General features: G+C 42.6%; 1 protein-coding gene across 1 annotated transcript; it reads left to right on the forward strand.

The window, feature by feature from the left end:
- The first annotated feature begins 133 nt into the window (after window positions 1–133).
- On the forward strand, window positions 134–22544 carry pfkla (phosphofructokinase, liver a). Its single transcript, XM_048238218.1, is given in 24 exon segments — window positions 134–376; window positions 919–992; window positions 1266–1343; window positions 4251–4440; window positions 6248–6300; window positions 6302–6414; window positions 8209–8253; window positions 8582–8690; window positions 10212–10307; window positions 10567–10659; window positions 11061–11186; window positions 11613–11677; window positions 12359–12422; window positions 12555–12572; window positions 13296–13442; window positions 14179–14249; window positions 15132–15219; window positions 15502–15654; window positions 16068–16232; window positions 16435–16496; window positions 17806–17917; window positions 18268–18367; window positions 18650–18755; window positions 20818–22544. Coding segments are annotated over 24 exon segments (2385 nt in total). The 5' UTR covers window positions 134–267; the 3' UTR covers window positions 20966–22544.
- The last annotated feature ends 179 nt before the right edge of the window (window positions 22545–22723 follow it).

Raw genomic sequence — 22723 nt, forward strand, 5'->3', positions numbered from 1 at the left:
CGAAGAAGAAAAAAAACAGGCAGATGCTCTTCATGGTATTTATACTTACAGAGAGTCAGGGCAGACATAACAGATTTTTGAGAGAGCACACGCAGTCATGTTGTTACGACAAAACTGGGAGGAGCCAAGGTGACGCTCCCACTGTAGGAAGGTGAACCGAAGCTCCAGTAGTTGCTGCTGCTTCTGCGTATGTTACAGAGCACCTGCAGAAAAACACTCTGTACTCTACTGTTGTTTCTCTGAGTGTCGGCTTGACAGTGCAGACAAATGTCGAACCCGCGTATCAGCAGGATGACTTCCGTAGTCCTCGAAAAATTGAAGATGTCGGGGTCTGGTCGAGCCATTGCAGTATTGACAAGTGGCGGAGATGCCCAAGGTAGGCAGGCAGGCTACTGTACAGTAGCCTATATGGACGTGAGGCAAGCTAATGATTACTAACATGTTGTTTGAGCAACACGTTTGCGCGAGTTTTAATACTGTTGATGTTTAGCCTACCCTACTGTGAACAAAATCAAGCATTAATCAAGCATCGTGGCTAAAGTTGTGTAACAGTAGAGTGTTTTCACGTGAAACAGGAAATGAATCATTGAAGCATTGTTTAGCAATACACATGGTTTGTGACAGACGTGTTTTGATTTGTAGGCCTATAGGTTACTGTTTCGTGACACAAGGAGCCCACACAAGGTCGTGGTTAACATTAATGTGTTGTGTCTGGAAGCAACCTATAGCGCTGCACATACCAAGACCTACGTAGATGGGCGTGTTTCCTTGTACGTGCTAGTTTGTCAGGATCTCGTGTAACCCCAGGGTGCTTGAAGAAATAATCCCACGACGATTATGTCGCTAAAACTATTAAGTGTCACTACACTGGTACAAATGAATGTGATGGGCTACTCTGTCCCTTTTTGATCCCCATAGGCATGAATGCTGCAGTCCGTGCTGTGACCAGAATGGGTATATATGTTGGGGCCAAGGTCTATCTCGTGCATGAGGTATATTTCTTCCCCAAAACATACACCAGCATTTGTTTCATTTGCCATAGCAATGCACCCCACTGTGTGCAACCGCATCATCATAGTTATGACCCAAAATTTCATGACCCAGCGGTATGAGCAGAATACATCATTTTAAGAACAGCTTCAGTAACACTAACTTCTCTCAGGAGTTGTTTGGCTGTTGTTACATGTGTTTTATTATACTTCCATAAAGTCATATTATGATCTGTTACGGGCTCCTCTAAAGCATAGTGCATTGATGTCCTGCAGGGCTACCAAGGCCTGGTAGATGGAGGAGATAACATCAAACTGGCTAACTGGCACAGTGTAACCAACATCATCCAACTGGTAAGGACTCACACACACACACACACACACACACATACATAGATGTAAATACACAGAGTGAGAGACACACACACACACACACACACACACACACTTACAGACACAGCCACTATGACCAGCACCAGCTGTTAATTAACATGCAGGATCAGTCAACAGAGACAAGTATAGATTGCATAATCACAATCTCGTATCCTGACAAGTTAACAATTTGTTGGAGCTGAAACATGTGTTCTTGTTGTCTCATCAATTCCTCCAAGCAGAGTACACTACACAGGAAGGGTTGGTCTTCTGATCTCTGAGACATGTGCCATTAGGTTGTTCTGTGGGTGGTCCGCCGTTGCACAGCGTTTTGAGTGCTCAGAGGAGTGGAAAAGCGCTATATAAATGCAGCCCGTTTACTATTCGCCATTTACTCCTCAGCCTTATCTGGTTATACCCCTAACACCCCCACCCACATAGGTCATGATGGTTAGATGGTGGCTTTACTAGTGAATACAGACCCTGCAATATCATCATATGACAAAAAACGGACATATCTTGATCTAGGCACATCATACTGCACCACTCCACCGGCCCTTGTTGACCCCCCTGATGCACAAGTGTGGACTCAGTAGACACAGTCCAGATACAGTAAATTAACCATTAATAACTAATGTTCCAATAAGTACAGTATAAGAGATGACATGACTCAGGCATGTTCTCTACACTGTCAGGAAGCATTTCACACTTACTGTACAACTATGTGACAACATATCAGCATGCAGGATGTCATGATGTCAGGATTTCAACAGGATGCTGCTGGCATTTGAGACATTCTTTCCTAACATTAGATCTGTTTCCGGACAGGGGTGTGTTTCCCAAAACCATAGTTGCTAACCTGTTTTCAACTTTGGCAATGGGAAATTGAATTGCAACCAACAAAGTTGCTAACTTAGTTAGCAACTATGCTTTTGGGAAACACGCCCCAGATAGGTATGGAGTAGAATTATGTCCAATTAAAGATCTGTTTTATTGTCATGGGCTCTTTATTCTTAGTTCTCTACAATTGCAGGTCACAGGTGTCCAGCAAGGTTCCAGTTTTCATAGTCCTGGTTCTGAATCCATTACTCTCTCTCCTCACCTTTTTCTCTCCTCTCTGCGTCTCCTCTCCTCCTCCTGTTCCCAGTTGAGATGAGCAGCCGGTAAGGTGGCCTGTGCATGTGTGTAACCCTAGTTCTCTACCGTAGTCTCAATCGGCAGCACAACTACTCATGACGGAACCTCCATGCAAGATTGGTTTGTGCTGCGTTTGACGTTCCGAAGCTAACTGGACTAATGGCATAAACATGCTCCCGTTGTTCTCAGTGATTTTGAAGTGTGTGATGTGTAAGGCCTATCCTGTGATGTAGCCCAAAGTTTTAGGTGCCTTACCTGCTTCGTCGGCAACCATATCCTTATACGTGCTCCAGCAAAACTCAAACCTTGTGTAGTTTTCACTAAGTGTGTTGATGTGGTCTCGCCTCGTCCCGTATGCATGTGGTTTGTCCCATAACATTTGCTATGGGACAACATTTGTTTTTCCAATAACATGCTCCCATTATTCTCAGTGCCAGTGGTTAAAATGAATGATGTGTTCAAGTAGGCCTATCCTGTGATGTAGTCCCAAGTTTTAGGTGCCTTACCTGCTTTTTCCACAATCATATCCTTATACGTGCTCCAGCAAAACCCAAAGCTTGTGTAGTTTTCATTATGTATAGTAGTCTCTCTTAGTGGCGTATGTATGTGGTGTGTCCCATAATGTCTGTATACTAGTTTTCTACTCATAGACCATCAGGGTTATTGTCCATAGTTCATGGATATATTAATATGGTGTTCATAGTTTTGTATTGCTTTTTGATCAATTCCACACTGAACTCTGCTTTTCTATCAAAAGTGTCTCTTGCTTCTGCCAATGCTGCCATATTAGTCTCACCTTGCTGTGGCCATTTACAAAGTGTTACTGAAAATGCACTTTGTTTAAATGGAAGGGCTTTCGCTGCTTCCTGTTGCATTGTGAAATGTATGCTGTTAATGTAAAAAACAAATAGCCTGCAGAATTGCATTCCCTGATTGGTAATGGAGGCCAAAATGTTATAATCTAAACAAGAGAAAATAACTATAATCTGTAAACACTCCTTGTAGAGATTACTCACACCCTCTGTCTCAGCAGCCCAGGCTCCCTGCTCGCTCTAGCTGGGACGGTGCAGTGAGCAGGCCACTAAAAGGGCTATTTCAGTGTGCGTCCACCGGCTCTGTGCTGACCTTCGGATTGATAACGCATCAGTGATGTGCATGTTGATAATGTATGCACAAGCGTCATCAATTACTGCTTGAGGCCCTTGTTGATTTAATTGATTCAGCCTGCGCTACCAGCATCTAGAAAAGGACATTTAACTGGAGAAGGGCTAAATGCAATGTGATGCACTAAAAATAGCAGTGAGGCTTTTTTAGGGGTCTCAGGACACCTGAACTAGTCTGAACTAGTCTAGTCTATTTCGCATTAAGCTGAAGAGTTTGGTATCAAAACGCTATATCCACAATAAATAGATCATTTTTTTACATTTTGTTTTGCAAGTAATTTCAGTAAAACTGTAATTGGGTATTGTTATTTGATTTATCTTTACTCAATCAAAACAACAAAACAGCAATTAGATTGATTAAATAGCCTGACTTTTTAATGTTTTTAAAAATGGAGATATAGCGTTTTGGAACCAAACTTTTCTTCTTGAAGTTAATAATATTCTACTCTACTCTCTTCCATTCTGTATTCAATAGAGCAATTCAATAGAGTGTAAGTCCATTCTTTTCTTTTCTATTCCAGAGCCCTAGAAATCTCCAAATGACTGTTCTATTCTAACTTGTACCTGTTTTGTGTTTCTGCGCATGTAGGGCGGTACGGTGATCGGGAGCGCGCGCTGCAAGGCCTTCACCACCCGTGAGGGCCGGCTGTCGGCAGCCTTCAACCTGGTGAAGCGCGGCATCACCAACCTGTGCGTGTGCGGCGGTGATGGCAGCCTCACCGGGGCCAACATCTTCCGCAACGAGTGGACCGGTCTGCTGGCGGAGCTGGTGCAGAAAGGTACCGGGAGCTTGCGCTCTATTTTCACAACATGTCCAGATTTACTTGGAACCAGGGCCCGAATTTTCTTTTTGTCTTTAAGGGGGTCTCTCTATCTCATAAAAAGTTGGCACACCCCGCGCATAGCCTAACAAGGCGATACAATTAAATAGCCTAGGCGCGAGTGGCGCTTTTGCGCAGTAGCCTATATGCGCGCGATAGACCTAGACACATGCACACAATAGAGATTTTTCATAAAATTGATTCCTTTTAATTCATTTCAACATATTATTGATATTAATATTCCATATTTAATTTCAATTTCACAATACAAAGATAGACTAAAGGATTTACTCTGAGTGCCATTCTCAATTTCACAACGTAGGCTAACTCATTTGAACCAGACCACCGTCTCAGATAGGCTATCCTCAGTGTCAAACACAATAATGCATGTAGTATAACTTATACACAGGGAAAATGCACTAACTGGCAGAAAATAATAAAGCCATTGCAGCCAAACTATGTTCTAGAATTATAGGCTAATGTGCACATAGTAACAACAGGCGTTCAGTCGTCTCGTGTGTTGAACCGTGGGAATAAATAGACGAACAATTTTGGAATTTGCACTGAGATGTTGTCGGGTAGCCATTGAATAGGCTATTCCGCCATCAGAGATTGCTAACAGGTGTTTCAAAATATCTGGGAACTTTCCGGAGCTCTGAATGACAGAGGATAGCTACAGATCAGTTCACAGCATCATTGAAGTAAGCTGCATTATGGGCCATAATTTATGGCTTTGTTAATCAACATAGAAGAGGTTCAAGTTCAACAGCAAACGGGACTTTTCCGCACGTATCAACCCATGTAGGCTAGCCCAATGAACGCCTATGTAAATAGACAAAACATTCTCATCAAAGCAGGGTAACTTCTTCAGACTTGCGAGTGCTGTCAAATCGATCGTATGCGGTTTGGTCATATAGTCTAGTGGTGTGGTGGTGAAGTGTCATCAGTTCAAGAGCCTAGGGTAGGTCTACGTCCCGTAGTAGCCTATATTTTAATTTCACGTCTGTAATGGTAAGAGATCGCACAGGGATAGATAATGAGCGGTTGTTTAAGATTAAATTACAATGCCAGACACCTTCAGATATCAGAGACCCCCTCAGATTTTTGACTTTGTTGCTTTCATGGGAGCCAATCCTCACTCTATGGGAGCTCGGCTCCCTCTGGCTCCCACGTAATTCGAGCACTGCTTGGAACATTTTCATGGTCAAGGCTTATTTTATTACTATACTATTGTTGTAATAATTGTTATCTAAGGTCTCCTCTACATTGTAGTATTTATTGTTATTTAAGGTCTCCTCTGCGTTGTAGTATTTATTGTTATCTAAGGTCTCCTCTGCATTGTAGTATTTATTGTTACCTAAGGTTTCATCTGCATTGTAGCTTGAATGTTATTCCCCATTATGTAAGTCGCACTGGGTAAAAGCATCTGCTAAATGCATAAATGTAAATGTATTAGGAACGAGAGTAGAAGAATGCACAGCAATCAACATGAGATTCCCAAACGTAAACAGACTCCTTCTTCACTCCACTGCCCATACCAACTCCTCTCCTTTTCTGCAGCCATTTTCATTCATATGCATTTCATTGTTTTGGTTGTGTGAGCAATGTTGACTCTTGAGACTTAAAATAACAAGATGGCCAAATAGCTCAGGTGATGGGTTGATGATTTGTTGTTGTTGTGTAACTACTGAAATCTTTCTGAAAAACTTGGGTATATAAGTTCTGTGGAAACCCAATAACCTGATGCCTTTTTTTTTCTAATCAGACAGGATCTCGGACGCCACAGCTAAGCAGTATGACCACCTGAACATCGTGGGCCTTAGTGGGCTCCATCGATAACGACTTCTGTGGGACGGACATGACCATCGGCGTTGACTCCGCCCTGCATCGCATCATGGAGATCGTGGATGCTATCACCACCACGGCACAGAGGTGACCCACACACACACACACACCCACACACACACACACACACACACACACAGAATTGAGAGATCAGAAAGCACTGACGTCTTCCTCTCCCACTTAAGCTCTGTTTAGATGTTGACTATATATAGCTGTACAAATAGCAGAGGAAATACCCACCTGATGGGAAACCTTTCTGGACTGTAAGTCCGACTTTAATGGGAAACCTTTTAAAACTGGATGGGCACTCAGAGAGTGTGCTCTGTGCAAGCCAATGCAAGTCAAACTTATATCAGTGTGTAATGGGCCCACACTGTCCTATAATAATCATAAGATGTACCTTCACCTTTAGGCAACCAGTTTGGTATGAAATGGCCACACTGAACCAGTTTGGTATGAAATGGCCACACTGCACACTCCATGTCACTAGTATGAACTCCAAAGGCACAATCTTGTAGCCTGACAAGCCAGACCCACATTGAAATGTAGTATAGGGTCTGGGCACTCACCGTTCGCAGTGCTCAGTCCGAGGGGCGGGATAATCGGTTGTCTTTCAAATTCTCTCTGCACGCAATAGGACAGTGTTATGAGTCCCATGCGTTTCCCACCAGCGGAGCTAGTTGGCTAGTTCAAACTTTTGCCAACTTAATAAAAGCTTAACTTCGTGTCACACTGTTAAGCCAACAGCAACATTATCTTATTTGTTTTCAAGTAGCAGGGAATTCAAGCCAAACCGTTGCAACTCTGCCATCAATCATTATGTTAAGCCTACTTCTGACTCTATACACGATTTGATTGGCCTGATAGAAGTTTAATTTTTCGAGCTCACAAGCCAACAGAGAGTTGCTAGACTAGCCCTGGCAGCAACTGTAATTTAGTCTAGATTTCTAGGCTAACAATCTTGGGGAAACAGTCTAAGAAATGCATTTCATTGCTTTAACACTCTTTGTGAAAGTGAAACTAACTTGCTACTACTGGCCTATGAGCCTGCTTCAAAATGTTATGGGTTTGCCTCTGGACCATACTACACCTTTCCATCAAGTGTAATGGACATTTGGCGAGTAGTTTTTGTGTAACCTTGCCTTACGTAGACAGACACACTGACAGATGGATGGACTAACTACACCAACAACATGCCATCCTGATAGGGGCAATAAACAGAGATCAGATCCAACAGTGTTTAATCTAATCTTTAATCTAGTGCCGTTCACGGGAAAGCATCTTTGTGATTCATTTCAAGAGAATTCAAATCCCTGACACAAAGCCAGATTGTGTTGGATTTGTCCTTGAGTTTTCTATAGGCCACGCAGGGTTACCAATAATCTCTTTAGACAGATAATTCACTTGACTGGTTGCTTCATAATGTACAAACCAAAGCCAGTGATAAGAAATAGCATGGCTACTCTGTGCAGTGAGAGCCACAGATATCCCTCTTTATGGTTTTCTGGCTGGGTGGCACGGGCACTGGGCAATTGTGCAACATGCTGTGAAATGTGCTTAAGTAAATGTGTGAGGTGTGTGGGAGGAGTTGAGTCATCAGTTGAATGGCAGTGGTATTTGTCAGCTATGAGGATATGAGTGGCACAACACATACAGTTTAAGGCAGCTATGTGGTGAAACTCAGTTCAGCAAACTGAATTCTGAATTCAGCATGAGAAGTGGTCAGTGAGAATGTGACCTAGAAACCTACTGTAATTCGAGGAAACGGTGGAGTGCTGATATGGCTGTGAGTGTGCAGAATGCTGATAGCTGTTGAGTGCTTGCTGATGGCTGCCGTATGCTGTTTCCTGTCTGACCTCTGGACATGTTCTGTCTTGACAGCCACCAGCGAGCATTCGTGCTGGAGGTCATGGGAAGACATTGTGGGTGAGTCATACACATACGTGCACACACACACACACACACACACACACACACAGACACACACAGACACACACACACGCACACACACACACACACAGACACACACAGACACACTGACTGAATGCATATACACTTCTTCCCTCTGGAAAATCATTTACACAAATCCACTCATTGACACAGTTATCTTAATGTTTAAGAAGTATATGAAAACATATATATATTAAAGGTTTAAATTCTTGTACTTCTGTGGTCGGATCCATTATCCATATCCTGTCCATGACATGTGAATAATAAGACATGTCCACTGACTCACCTGTCCTTCCCTGTTCAGGTACTTGGCTCTGGTGTCTGCATTGGCCTCAGGTGCCGACTGGCTCTTCATCCCTGAATCTCCACCTGAGGAGAACTGGGAGGACCTCATGTGCGCTCGGCTGGAGCAGGTCAGACCTGGGCATCCTCTGCCCCACAGTGACCCTCAAACCTCCAGAGACAAGCCAATCACAGGCGTACCCCTGTATTCAATACTCCCACAGACAAAGCAGGATTTCAGTTATTGGCATCTCATAGTTTCATAAAATTACATTTTGAAACATCTTTGTGCCTGTGGATTGTAAGCATGTGAATATACATTAGCAGATATAAATGCGTCTGTATGCCTTTTTTTTCATTCTAGTGTATCTTTAGTTCACTGTTTAATTTCCATTTCTGCTTAACGATGGGAACAGTTGAGTTGACATGACATGGAGGTTAAAATGTCATTGTTGATTCCCACGGTGGTCTGACCAGAGTTGAACCAGATACACACATCTACTGCATGTTTTCCACTGCAGTGTGTGTAACATCAATTTAAGTCACTCTCCAAAATGGCACATTCTCTAGTTTCATATCTGGTCTGGTATGTTTACTGCGCAGGCACGTATGTGACTCTCCACGTTTAACATCTACCTTTTGATGGAGGTTTTACTTCTAGACCGCTGTGTTCGATCCAATTCAATACAGTATTAGTCATTTCTATTGTGTCATTACAACAATTTACATTGTCTTTAAAGGTGCCATGTGTAAGAATTGAGGTAAAAATATCCAAAAAATGAGCTAGATGCATCAAAAGAATGAGAAGAAATAAGGGTGATGATGTCATTAAAAAAATGACAAGGTATAGTGCTGCAGAGATATCAACCTGAATTAGCATGCTAAATTACTAGCCACAGCCGACAGGTGTCATAATACCAGTTTCGCCATGGGAGGCAGTATCGCGACCAACATAACCACCAGCCAAACTGCAATACACGCGTTCTGGGTTGTTACTCTAGGGTAGACCAACTCACTTTCTGGAGGTATACTGCCCCCATCTTTTATGGAATGTGGAGTATGAATTGATTTTTTGGCGGACATTACACATGGCACCTTTAAGGAACACGCCAGCTTTTTGGGAAATTAGCTTATTTGCTGTCTAGCTCAGAGTTAGGTAAGAGGATACACACCCTCTCTGTCTGACACCTGGGTAGAAGTGGGTTAGACCAGTTAGCCTATAGTTAGCCTATAGCTAAACGAGAACTATAGACTAACTGGTCTAACCCACGTCCAGTGAATTATGCTACGATAGGCTAACAGTGCTTCACAGAATCAAAGTCCTGAGCCCACTAGACCAGCCACATAGATGAATCTGGGCCCTGTTTTAAAACCCAAGACACCAATGGGCAGTCAGTTGGGTGCAGGTTTATTTGCTATTTTAACAGCTTGCGCACAGCAGGGTGGAAGAATGACCTGCACCAGTCTCATATCACTAAAGACATTTTTAGCTCTGCGCCTGGTGCATCTCTGCATTGGGTGTGTGGTAGGGGTGTTCTGACCTCTTCTCCTGGTGCAGCTCTGTATTGGGTGTGTGGGGTGTGTGTGTGTGTGTGTGTGTGTGTGTGTGTGTGTGTGTGTGTTCTGACCTCTTCTCCTGGTGTCTTGTGCAGAGCCGCAGTAAAGGCTCCAGGCTCAACATCATCATCATGGCTGAAGGGGCCATCTCAGCGTCCGGAGAGCCTATCTCATCCAACTATGTCAAAGACGTGGGTACCTGCCTCTGGAAATACAGCATTTCCAAAATATGTCCATATTCATATCCTATGCCTTTTCCAGTAAACACCTCTCTGTCCTCAGTAATGATTACAACAATTTGTGTTTTGTAACATCTGGAACAAAACAAATAATAAATAAACTTAGAATATTGTACTGTATGTGCTTTTGCTAGAATGACTATGATGTCTCTCTCTCTCTCTCTCTCTTCTCTCTCTCTCTCTCTCTCTCTCGTTCTATCTCTGTATGTAGTTGATTGTGAAGAGGCTGGCTTATGACACCAGAGTGACCGTGCTGGGGCACGTCCAGAGGGGAGGCACACCGTCCGCCTTCGACAGAGTTTTAGTAAGTCATCAGTCACTGACATCATTTACACTGCAGTTCCCAGAAGTAAAGTACTACATGGAATCCTTAAGGGTTCATAAGGCAAAGGTTAAAAACCTTCCAAACTTCTTAGGAGAACTTTTACAGGTTATTTCGGAGAAGGTAATTTAAATAACCTCAGAGGACCTAAAGAGGACCGTATTATTCAAACAATGGCCCATTCACCTGAGAAGCAATGGCACATTTGATTATAGTTCTGTTTGTTTTTAGCTTCCTTTTTACTGTTGTTTTATTCATTTTATCATTTGTACTTTCTTATTTTTCTTTTATCTGCTCATTTGCAAAGCAAGAACTGTACTACAAAAATAAACTTGCCTTGCCTTGCTTTCCCTCCCCCTGCCATGTTGTCTTGCCCTCTCCAGAGCAGTAGGCTGGGGGTGGAGGCAGTGATAGCGCTGATGGAGGCTACGCCCGACACCCCAGCCTGTGTCATCGGCCTGTCGGGTAACCAGGCAACCAGGCTCCCCCTGATGGAGTGTGTGGAGATGGTGAGTGCACCAGTCAGATGATAGAGACAGGACCAACCTCTGCTCTCCACCCTACGTTTAACGGATGGGCTCTTGTACATGAATTAAGCTTAGTCCTGCACGAAAAGAGAACTTTATGAAAGATTTCCTCTGAAAAAGGCTTTAATGGCTTAATCCATGTACAGGAAACCAGCCCTATATTTACCTCAAGATTTATTTGGGAGCAAATAGATATGCAAGTAGAGATTCTTCCAGTGAAAGTCTCATTTTACTTTCATTGTTTACTACCTGCAGTGGTATAAGTGGAATAAAATGCATTTACTATTACATAACATTGTAAATGTGAATATCACATCAGTAATAAATGTGCAGTAAATGTGTAACATGAAATGTGTGTGTGTGTGTGTGTGTGTGTGTGTCTCTGTGTGTCTGTGTGTGTGTTTCCAGACTAAAGAAGTCCAGAAGGCCATGAATGAGAAGCGGTTTGATGAAACCATTCAGCTGAGAGGCAGGTGAGGGCCCACCGGTCTAACAGGTCACTAGACCTATAACCAGACAGGAACTAGCATAAACCCTGGGGAATAGGTTCAATTTGTAGGACTGCCAATAACGTAACAACCAGCTAGTGTATTATTGCCAAACATTTATGATGTTATTGGTTTAGAAATTGTATTTTGTTACTGGCAAGTTATTACACTTTCCACTTTATTACACTGCAAAAGGTCAAAATCATTACGTTATTGGCGGTCATTACGTTATTGGCTGCTACAGGGTGTTACAATTCCTGAAAGTTCAGCTCTACAATTACTGGAGATCTTGTAGGTGACCACTAGCTGTTGCTGCCATTAGGACACATCTTCAGGTGTGTTCTTCAATACTATGAGGTGTTTGGGCCTTATAATCACAAGATCCCCTTCAGTGGAGCCAGAGCCACCACAGGCTGGTCAGACCTTAGTGTGTGTCTCATGGTTAGCCATTAGAAGATCAGTAGATGAATATGTTTATTTTAGCCACCGCCAGTGACTGCTGCTTTCTGCAGTATTCGCAAAGGTGAATATTAGTTAAAAAAAATAAATAGTCTTCGTTTCATGTTCACAGTTAGTATGTGCAATTTAATTTGTGCTTTGTGCTTTTATCTCATCTGTCTTTGGCTCTGTGATTTCTTTACTGAAACCATGGCTTGTTATTGGCAGGAGCTTCGAGCACAACTGGAATATTTACAAGCTACTTGCTCACCAGAAACCAGCCCAAGACAAGGTAGGTCGTCCACAAATGCGCATCTCCATCCATCGACAGATAGATTATGCAATACTAATACAACTAGCTATATAAATACTGAAGTATGCTGATAATTATCTAGTACACTAATTTTCACTCTCAACCGCTTAGGGGACTACTGGAAGTAAAGTAAGTCAAGTCACACGAACCCTCTAAAATTAATTATTTACAGGTTACGTAATTAATAATAATTAAATAAAAAAATAATCTGCCATTGTAATTTGTTACAGTTACAAAAAATAGTCACTAATCAAAATATTGGTGATTTACAAAGGGGTTACATCCATTCTGTTGCTATGCAACTCCATTAATTTGTCAGAATGTTTGATCAAGTTGTTTCTGAGCATGATTTTGAATTGGTCTTTGAATTTCTAATATCAATTTTGAATATCTATCTGCCAATCAATGATAAAGTAAAGTAATCAGATATAATATGATTACAATGTTACTTTGATGGAGTAATTAAAATTGCTAAATTAGTACATTTTAACTTGGGTAATTAGTAATCTAAAATTTCAGAAGTACTTTCCCAGCATCTCATGTTGCCTACTTCAGGCAGGCTGGTCAGGGTTTATTCTAAGACCCCTCTCTTAGACAATCTTTAACTGCCACACTTTCTTGAAGGGTTGAAAGCTGTGTCTTTAGGATTATCTCCATTTTGAAAATGACAAAAGTGTAGTTGTGGGGCTGATGCTCACTGGTGTATCTATTTCCCGTGATTAACAGAACAACATCTCCAGATATATGACACTGCAAATAAAACTGGGTTAGCCTGAACCAGATGAAGTTAGTTTAGTATAATTAAGTTCATTTAGTTCCTCTGAACTAAACAAACAGTTCCTGTGCCCACAGAGTAGCTACTCGATGGCGATCCTGAACGTGGGCGCTCCGGCCGCGGGCATGAACGCCGCAGTGCGCTCGGCCGTCAGAGTGGCTTTGGCCCAGGGACACCGCGTCTACACCGTCAGCGACGGCTTCTACGGACTCGCCAATGGACAGGTACAACCTCACCTCTTTAGATTTCATTATGCTTAAAGTTTTTATAGCGTATGTACAGTACAGTGTATTCTGCTTATTTCTCTTTATTAGTTGTATTCTTTTGGATGGAGGTATACATGTGTACATTATCCAGGTGTACATTCATTCCTACATAGATGTATTCATTCATTCGCTCTTAATCACTGCATCGTCCCAGTTCATTTTATACTCTCTCAGCCATTCTTCTCCAGGTTTTTTATAAATTAATTTGCAGATGTGCTCAATCTAAATATATATCGATTGTTTGTGAAGAGCAATCATATTACATACACAACACAACACCAGTATACCACAGGATAAGTTAAGATGAAAAGGTGGCACTTCAGAGTCCTCAAGAGAGGAGGTAGTGTACTGACCAAAACAGGAGCGAGGACAGCAGATGGTGATGAAACCGATATTGCAACAAGGCCCAAAACCTCAGAATTACACAAAGTGTTTCTTCAGCAGTAGTGTCGTCATGCTCTTGTCTCTACCTCCACTAGTAAACTGCTTTAGATAGATAGATACTTTATTGATCCCCAAGGGGAAATTCAAGAGGCTTTAGCCAACAATGATAACTAAAGAACTAAAGTATTTTAGGAATATCCCTTGTTATATTTCTCATCATGTTGAAATGGCCACTAATGTCACTTCTTGTCTAGTTTTGTGAGTTGCTTTGTAAATATGTGGTATGATGAACCCTGTACTGCGTCTGCAGGTGTCTGAAATAGAGTGGCATGACGTGGCAGGCTGGATAGGCCAAGGGGGCTCAATACTGGGCACGAAAAGGTAAGAAGCAACAACAACAGCAACTGGCATTTATATAGTGTAGCGCTTTATCAGGGCAACCAAAGCGCTTTATAGTGAAGGGGGAACCTTGTTAACCTGGGTGATGCACAGCAGCCATTATGCACCAGAACACTCACCTGGGCGATGCACAGCAGCCATTATGCGCAGAACACTCACCTGGGAGACACTCACCATGGGCGATGGGGGGCACCCGCAGCATTATGCGTCAGAACACTCACCTGGGCGATGCAGGGCAGCCATTATGCACCAGAACACTCACCTGGGAGATGCACAGCAGCCATTATGCGTCAGAACACTCACCTGGGCGATGCAGGGCAGCAATTATGCACCAGAACACTCACCTGGGCGATGCAGGGCAGCCATTATGCACCAGAACACTCACCTGGGAGATGCACAGCAGCCATTATGTGTCAGAATACTCAACTCACACCAGCCTGAGGTGCAGAGGCAGGGTATCCGTTGGTCTGGCTGCTGGCCAAGACAAACACACTAACACAGATACTCATTTTAATGTGCATGTTTACATGTGCATTATTTAAGGGATAATCTATAGTCCACCAGTCAGGTGTAAGTACGTATACATCCTGTCAGGGCAACCAGGACCCATCCCTGAAGGGATTTATTACAACTGACCAAACTATACATCCTGGGCCTTTACTTCATCATCCTGAAGGGATTTATTATCCTATACTGACCACTGAACTATACATTTATCCTACTTATTATACGGCTACTTGCCCAAAGAACAAAAGAAACATCACACAGTATGTCTTTTGAAATGATTTTGTTTCCATTTTGGGGCCTACATTTTATGCACCACACTAACAAGCCAGTTTGTTTTTTTGTTTCCTCTGCCTACAGGACTCTGCCAAGCACTTGCATGGAGCAGCTGGTGGAGAACATCAATAAGTTCAACATCCAGTCATTGCTCGTTGTTGGAGGTTTTGAGGTAAGGCATGCTCAAAGCAAGACAGATCAAATTAATACCATAATTAGATAATAATCTGGGATGTTTATTGCATTGTGCCATATCAATATTTGAAGGTGTAGAATAGTATGAAGGTGTGTGCTTAGAAATGCCATTCAAAAGATCTGTTTCATTAACCAATTAGACTCTAGAGCTCAGCGACTTGAATTTATAACGGACCATTCCTACGCTTAAATATAAATAACCTCTCCCTGCAGGCATATGATTCATCTGAACATAAATGTAAATATCCTCTCCCTGCAGGCATATGAGGGGATCTTGGAGCTGGTTGAGGGGCGCGGTCGCTATGACGAACTCTGCATCCCCATGTGTATCATCCCAGCCACCATCAGCAACAACGTCCCGGGAACTGACTTCAGTCTCGGCTCAGACACCGCCGTCAATGCTGCCATGTCTGTGAGTCTGGGCAACCAGTCAGCCTTAACCACTACTACAGTCGCACTGCACAGAGCAAACAGTCAACCACTACTACAGTCACACTGCACAGTCAATATCAACCACTACTACAGTCACACTGCACAGAGCAAACAGTCAACCTCAACCACTACTACAGTCACACTGCACAGAGCAAACTGCAAACCACATTAAAAAAGAAAATCAGGTTGCAGCAATGTGTGCATTTTCAGCAAACACTTTCTGCACACATGATTTGTTGTGGTGTGCAACAGAATCAGTCTATATAAACCTGTATAGAATGCGTATATGGTATAGAAATGATGCTATCTTGTGTGTTTGCTGAAACCTGAAACCTCTCTCTGCGTGTTAAATCCAGGCTATAAATATTTCATAATAATTTTCCTCTCTCTCAGAGTTGCGACAAGATCAAGCAGTCCGCGTCTGGCACCAAGAGACGGGTGTTTGTCGTGGAAACCATGGGGGGTTACTGTGGTTACTTGGCAACCACCACTGGCATCGCCGTGGGTGCTGATGCTGCCTATATCTTTGAAGATCCCTTCAACATCCACGATCTGAAGGTGCACTGTCACTCACCCACTTCAAACAGGAAATGATGTCAGTGTTGTTATCATCAGTATCAGCATTGTGATCACCACCATTCCTCTCTGATTAGGGAAGTTAGTGGTGCTGTTCCGTAATGGCTGGTGTCTCTGCTCCCTCTCTGATGAGAGCAGTTAGTGGTGCTGTTTCTGTAATGGCTGCTATCTCTTGCTTCGACAGACGAACGTCGAGCATCTGACGGAGAAGATGAAGAAGGACATCCAGAGAGGTCTGGTGCTGAGGTAAACAGGAGCCTGGTATCTGGTATCACTGGTCAGATGGGGGGAGGGGGCTCAGATGCCAAAAAACACAAGGAACAGAAACCTGAATGCAAAGGGAATATCAATACACCACACACACACCAACACAACAACTTTTTGCTTATTTCCTAGGCAAAAGAAAAAAGCTTTGTATTAAGCTAAAATGGCCATAGCGGTATTTAGGTAAATGGTCAGAAAAATATTATATTTAAAGGAAAATTCCGGTATTTAGCACTTTGAGTCCCTGTTTTGGTTTGTTTTGGATGAACTAGAGTGGTGGACACCGAAATTTTGACGATTGGTCCTGTCTTGACTTTTCTGACTCGTTTTGAATCGCCTTTAACTAGTCAGAGTGGCTGCCTACAGGCATGCTCAAACATGTCCTAAAACAACCCTTAATGTTCGTTTTCAACTCACCCAGTGGTTAGTGGTGTTCATTGATTATTAAAATCAAATACCGGTGCAATGTATGATTTCCAGCCGTCTTATTTGCTATTAGGGAACTATTTTTTCAGACACCTCACAACCGCGTATAAACTTCCGCTCAATATTTTAGCCTGAAGCATAGACGGTGGCACAGTAATACCAACCTGCAATGAGTCTTCCAACAGAAATCAATGGGATTTTACAAAATGCCAAATAAAACACGACAGAAACTGTATTTCGCTATGCTACTTGTTTTGGAACATCAACAAACACCACTAACCACTCGGTGAGTTGCAGAGTTTTGAAAACGAACAGTAAGGGTTGTTTTAGGACATGTTTGAGCATGCCTGTAGGCAGCCACTCTGAGTAGTCAAAGTCAATTCAAAACGAGCCAGAAAAGTCGAGACAGGACCAATCGTCAAAATTTCGGTGTCCATCACTATAGTTCATCCAAAACAAACCAGAAAAGGGACTCAAAGTGCTAAATACTAGAATTTTCCTTTAAGTATTAGAGAAATATAAATATAAATCAGCAGTTTTTGCCCTATTGCTTAAGAGCAGGGAAAGGCCAAGATGAAGAGAAACAATGAGACCATATCAGTAAAGTGCAGCTGTTGCACACAGTAAAGTGCAGCCGTGGCCTACTGGTGAGCGCCGCTGTTGTGCAGGCAGCTCACTGCGCCGGGATTAGTGTGTGCTTCACCTCACTGTGTGTTCAATGTGTGCTGAGTGTGTTTCACTAATTCACGGATTGGGATAAATGCAGAGACCAAATTTCCCTCACGGGATCAAAAAAAGTATACTTATATACTTATACACAAGACGCCTGATGTTGTTGCCTCCCTGGGCCTTGGTCTGTGTGTAGGAATGAGAAGTGCCATGAGCACTACACCACCGACTTCATCCACAAGCTCTACTCCTCTGAGGGCAGTGGCATCTTCGACTGCAGAGTCAACGTCCTGGGGCATCTCCAGCAGGTAAGTGGAGGACTGCGTCTCGCTCGGGAGAAAGTTCTGGAAACGATTCGCTTCCTGGTTAGTTTTAGTCATGCTGTTATAAATTTGTTTTTTTTTTTTTTTTCTTGTAAATGGTGGTTTTAGTACACTTCCATTTCTTTATACTGACACACACCTGTTCAGTCTTAAAAGCTTAAACCATTGAGCAATATTACTACCCCTCTCTAAAAGGCAGGTTCCCTATTACAGTAAGTAACAGTTAGTGGTTTATTGCAAAACTGGTAGTCTCTCAGTGTCAAGTTTGACAGCATTTCTCAGGGCAGCGTGAGGACTGTAAGACTGTTTGACTTCCTCTCGTCCTCCTCTTGTAGGGAGGGGCGCCGTCCCCCTTTGACAGGAACTTCGGCACCAAGCTGGGAGTGAGGGCCGTGCAGTGGCTCTCTGAGAAGTTGGTTGAAAGCTTCAGACAAGGTAAACATTTAGTTCATTATAGAGGACATTAAGAATCCCATTCATATGCTGTGCTATTAGTCACCAAAAAACTCAGCATTCTCAGCCACCAATCCAAAAAAAACACATTCAATTCATATTCTGTATATTCAGAATGAAGATTGCTCTAGTCATGTTTTGCTTTAGTATAACCCTATGCTCTATGAGGTGTGCAACATTTTAAATCTGTTTAATGTGTAACACATTCTCTGTGTGTGTGTGTGTGTGTGTGTGTGTGTGTGTGTGTGTTTGTGTGTGTACCAGGGAGGGTGTTTGCCAACGCCCCAGAAACAGCGTGTGTTATCGGACTGAACAGGAAGGTGTTGTCCTTCATTCCTGTGGTCGAGCTCAAGGAGCAGACTGATTTTAAGTGAGTCCTTTGGATCTTTCCGGCAGAATTCACAGAGACTCGGCAGCATTAGAATTTGATCAAATAGAATGCAATAGAATGTGGTAGAATAGGATGGGATAAGATAAGATAGTAGAGTTTGGATAGGATGAAGAATAATTTGTTCAAACAGGTATTTGTTGGGGGGCGCTGTGGTGTAGCAGGCTACAGCGCCTGTACCATGAATGTGTCTCAGCACCCACAGGGACCCAGGTTTGAATCCGACCTGCGGTCATGTCCCGATCCCACCCCATCTCTCTCTCTCCCACTCACTTCCTGGGGGTGCTAAGAATCTAAGTTTAAAATGTGTATGGGGGGCACTATGGCTAGGAATGTTCGGAGGGGAGGGGTAATAGAAATATTAAGATATAAAGGGGGTCTGTAACTAAAATTTGAGTGTGTGTTTGTGTGTGTGTGTGTGTGGGTGGTGGGTGTGTGTGTGTGTGTGTGTATGTGTGTGTGCGTGTGCAAGTCTAAACATCCTGAGGCTATTTATGAACATCATTCAGGCTCAGACAAAAGGCCCTATACTCACACAGGGTCAGATAACAGCCTAGGAAGTCACTGGCGCACATACACACACACACACACACACACACAGGCACACTCACACACAAAAAGACAAAATGATGTGTGATGTTGAGGGACAAAAAAGTGTTAAAATAAAATGTGGTGTGTGTGTGTTTTGTGCGTGTGTTGTGTCTGTGTTGTGTGTGTGTGTGTGTGTGGACCTTTTAATGTTCCAGCTGGAAGGATAACAACACAGGAACCTTATCTTGAATAACACTGAGGAAAAAGAAATGTGGTGGTGTGTGTTTGAGTGTGTGTGTGTGTGTGAGAGAGAGAGAGGGTGTCACTATGTAAACAGTTAAATGGCAGCAGGAGGTGGCAGATACAGATCTCTGTCTTCACATGTCAGATAAATACAGGTCCTGTCCAAATAAATGCAAAAAGCCCCCCAAAAATACTTAAAACAGGTACTTAAAGGAACCATATGTAGGATTGTGACCAAAACTGGTACTGCAATCACTTTGAAATTACTTTAGAGTGGTGTATCCCCTCCCCCTCCCCCCTGACTCGAGGTTGCCAACCCGGATGCCGAAACACTACTGACTTTGTGATTAGTAGATAAGTGGAGGGTGGCACATCAGGCCAAAACATCAGTTGAGGGCTGCAACTTCACTTTTTAAATGACAATATCCTGGCCGGACTACTGTTGTCAGTGATATAAGTATTTGAAATAAACATGATTTCTTAATATCTACTGACATATCAGGGCCATTTTATGATTAATTTAAATACATTTCTTACATACGGTTCCTTTAAAAGATGCCTTTTAGGGTGGTGCAAATGGTGTACGATGCCTGTCTAAAAACGGCCAGTGACTAGCCATAGTGAGTGCTTTAAGTCATGGGTACTCAATTTTTCTCAGGGGTTCCCTGAAGACCCCCTCATAATCGTAAAAAATGAAGCATATGCCATTTGTATTCTCTAAAGTTGTGGCCAGGTTCACTATTCTATGTTTTCTGGCAAGTGTGTAACTTGATCTGTTTTTTGTCAACTATAGATTTTGCATTACTTGACAACATTCGACTCAAACAATTCTCCACGTTCTTCAAGAGAAATGTTAATGTGGGTGGGAGCAAATAGATACAATTTACTTGTTTTATTGGTGAAAAGGGTCATCATCTGTTGATATGATGGTAAACCACAACTTCATCATTTAAAGCAGTTTTTTTAGAACCCTTGGCTTTGGGTTGTGGACTCCACTTTGAGAACTTCTGCTCTAAGTGAGTGTCTTTTTAAATAAAGTATACTTTTTGGGCTATATGCCTAGATTTAAATAGGACAGTGAAGATTGACATGAAGCCAGTGGGAGAGAGCGATGGGGTGGGATCGGGAAATGACCGCAGGTCAGATTCAAACCTTAAGGTCCACGTGTGCACTCGGACCCCGAAAATGGCATGGACGCTGTAGCCACTCGCCCCACAGCACCCCGCTTCTCTAAGTGAGTGTCTTATGAGAGACTTGTGTGTTTTTGCAGACATAGGATGCCCAAGGTGGAGTGGTGGCTGAATCTGCGCCTCATGCTGAAGATGCTGGCCAAGTACCAGACCAGCTTTGACGAGTACGTCACCGGGGAGATCGAACATGTCACCCGCAGATCTCTGAGCATAGAAACCGGCTTCTGAGGAAACGGAAAACAAATAAACAAACAAACAACAACAAACAAGACCAGCATCAACTAGCCAACACGCCACGTCACACATCCTACTCTCCATCCAAACACTCTCACCTCACTAGTACATCCCTCACTCGGTCTCACCTGTTAATGTGCCTGAACCACACACACTCAATCACTCAGGGCCCAATCAGATTTCAGGACCAAATCCTAACTCCTATCAGGGCTGTTAACGCACCAGAGGGCTGTTATTAATGAGCTTTAGTCCCTTTAGTGCAGCGATAACTCAAAGCCTTATCAAAGATAAATCAGTTGACTTTTTATTCTAGTCATCTGCTTGGATTTAGATTGTGTGACAATGTGATTAGAGGAATCTTGAATGTGAATTTGTGCTCCAAACATTTAGCTTAACATGCTGAATAGGATTAAACTAATGCAATTGAGGACCTAAGCAAAGCAGTGTTAAAATATAAACAGGAGGGGGGGGTGACTTAGGTGGGGTGATATGGTATAAGGCATCCATGCTGTTATCATGAGCGGTTATTATCAAGGCAGCTTACCACTATGCTGATGCTGTTGTGTGTGTCTGAACTCTATGTGCCAGTACTTTAGTACCGTCAGGTCATTACGTCCAAATTACACTCCGCGTGCCGTTGACCTCTCACTAATATGACACGACATGGACTTGAAATGCACTCCAACTGAAAACCTACTCATTCCATGCACCTTATTACAGGAATAAAAGCCTGATCACCTGTCTCTCACCAGAGCTGCACTATAGAGCATAACTCCCTATAAACTACTGGAACCAAAGGCTCACTTGAGTAGTGGAGTCCTACACAATGCTGCGCAGATGCATCTGCTTGTAAAATACCGTTTGATGTAGACAGGCATGTGCTTTAACATCCACCAGTAATCAACTCAACTGTGGTCCAAAGTACTTATAATATGGTGCTTTATAAATGCTCTGCACAGACATTTCTCACATGTGCGTCCAAACGTCTGATGCAGCTGTGCTTATGTGTAGTCAGTCATCCAAATTTGTCCATGCACTAACCCGTAGGCTTTTATGCAAAATGCAATATTTGTGGCTGATAGTGTCCCCCACTGAGGTGTTATTGTATGATATATTGCACATCTAGTGTGCTGTGCCGTGATTGTCACCCGTTTTATGAACCATTTGTGGAAAGCTAAAAATACAATATTTATTGTATTTGATGTATATTAAACGCCTTGCACATATATTTGTTAACCAACCCCTGCTTCTATATGTGCAATAGTTTTCAGAGAAAAGGTATCGTCTGTGACCGCTGTGGCAAATGAACTGTTAGTGATGCTGTCGTAGCACTCCAATAGGAAGATATACTGTATCCTCAGTAGAACTTAAATGTCAGGACTGAATGTGATTTATGATGAATCCATAACATGGGTAATAAGACATTCTGCCATTGATTCCAGTCCTTTTTTATTTTATTTTTATTTGTTTTATCTTTCAAGTAAAATGCCATACTAAGTGTATGGATGTATTTGTGTAAACACTACCATCTGAATGTAAGACAACAATAAAGTCAACAATGAATATCACTGAACTGACATCAATTCAGAGCTGTTTTTTTTCCTTCCAATAAATAATAGCATGTAGCTATTTTTATAAATAACATGTTTGCACATTTTCAACCAAATGAAGGGAACAGGGACAAATGCATATGTATTAAACATATGATAAAACCTTTTAAAATACATTTTCTGGCTTTTCTAATTGATTCCA

Source organism: Alosa alosa, chromosome 3 (assembly GCF_017589495.1).
Source record: "Alosa alosa isolate M-15738 ecotype Scorff River chromosome 3, AALO_Geno_1.1, whole genome shotgun sequence".
NCBI classification, from domain to species: domain Eukaryota; kingdom Metazoa; phylum Chordata; class Actinopteri; order Clupeiformes; family Clupeidae; genus Alosa; species Alosa alosa.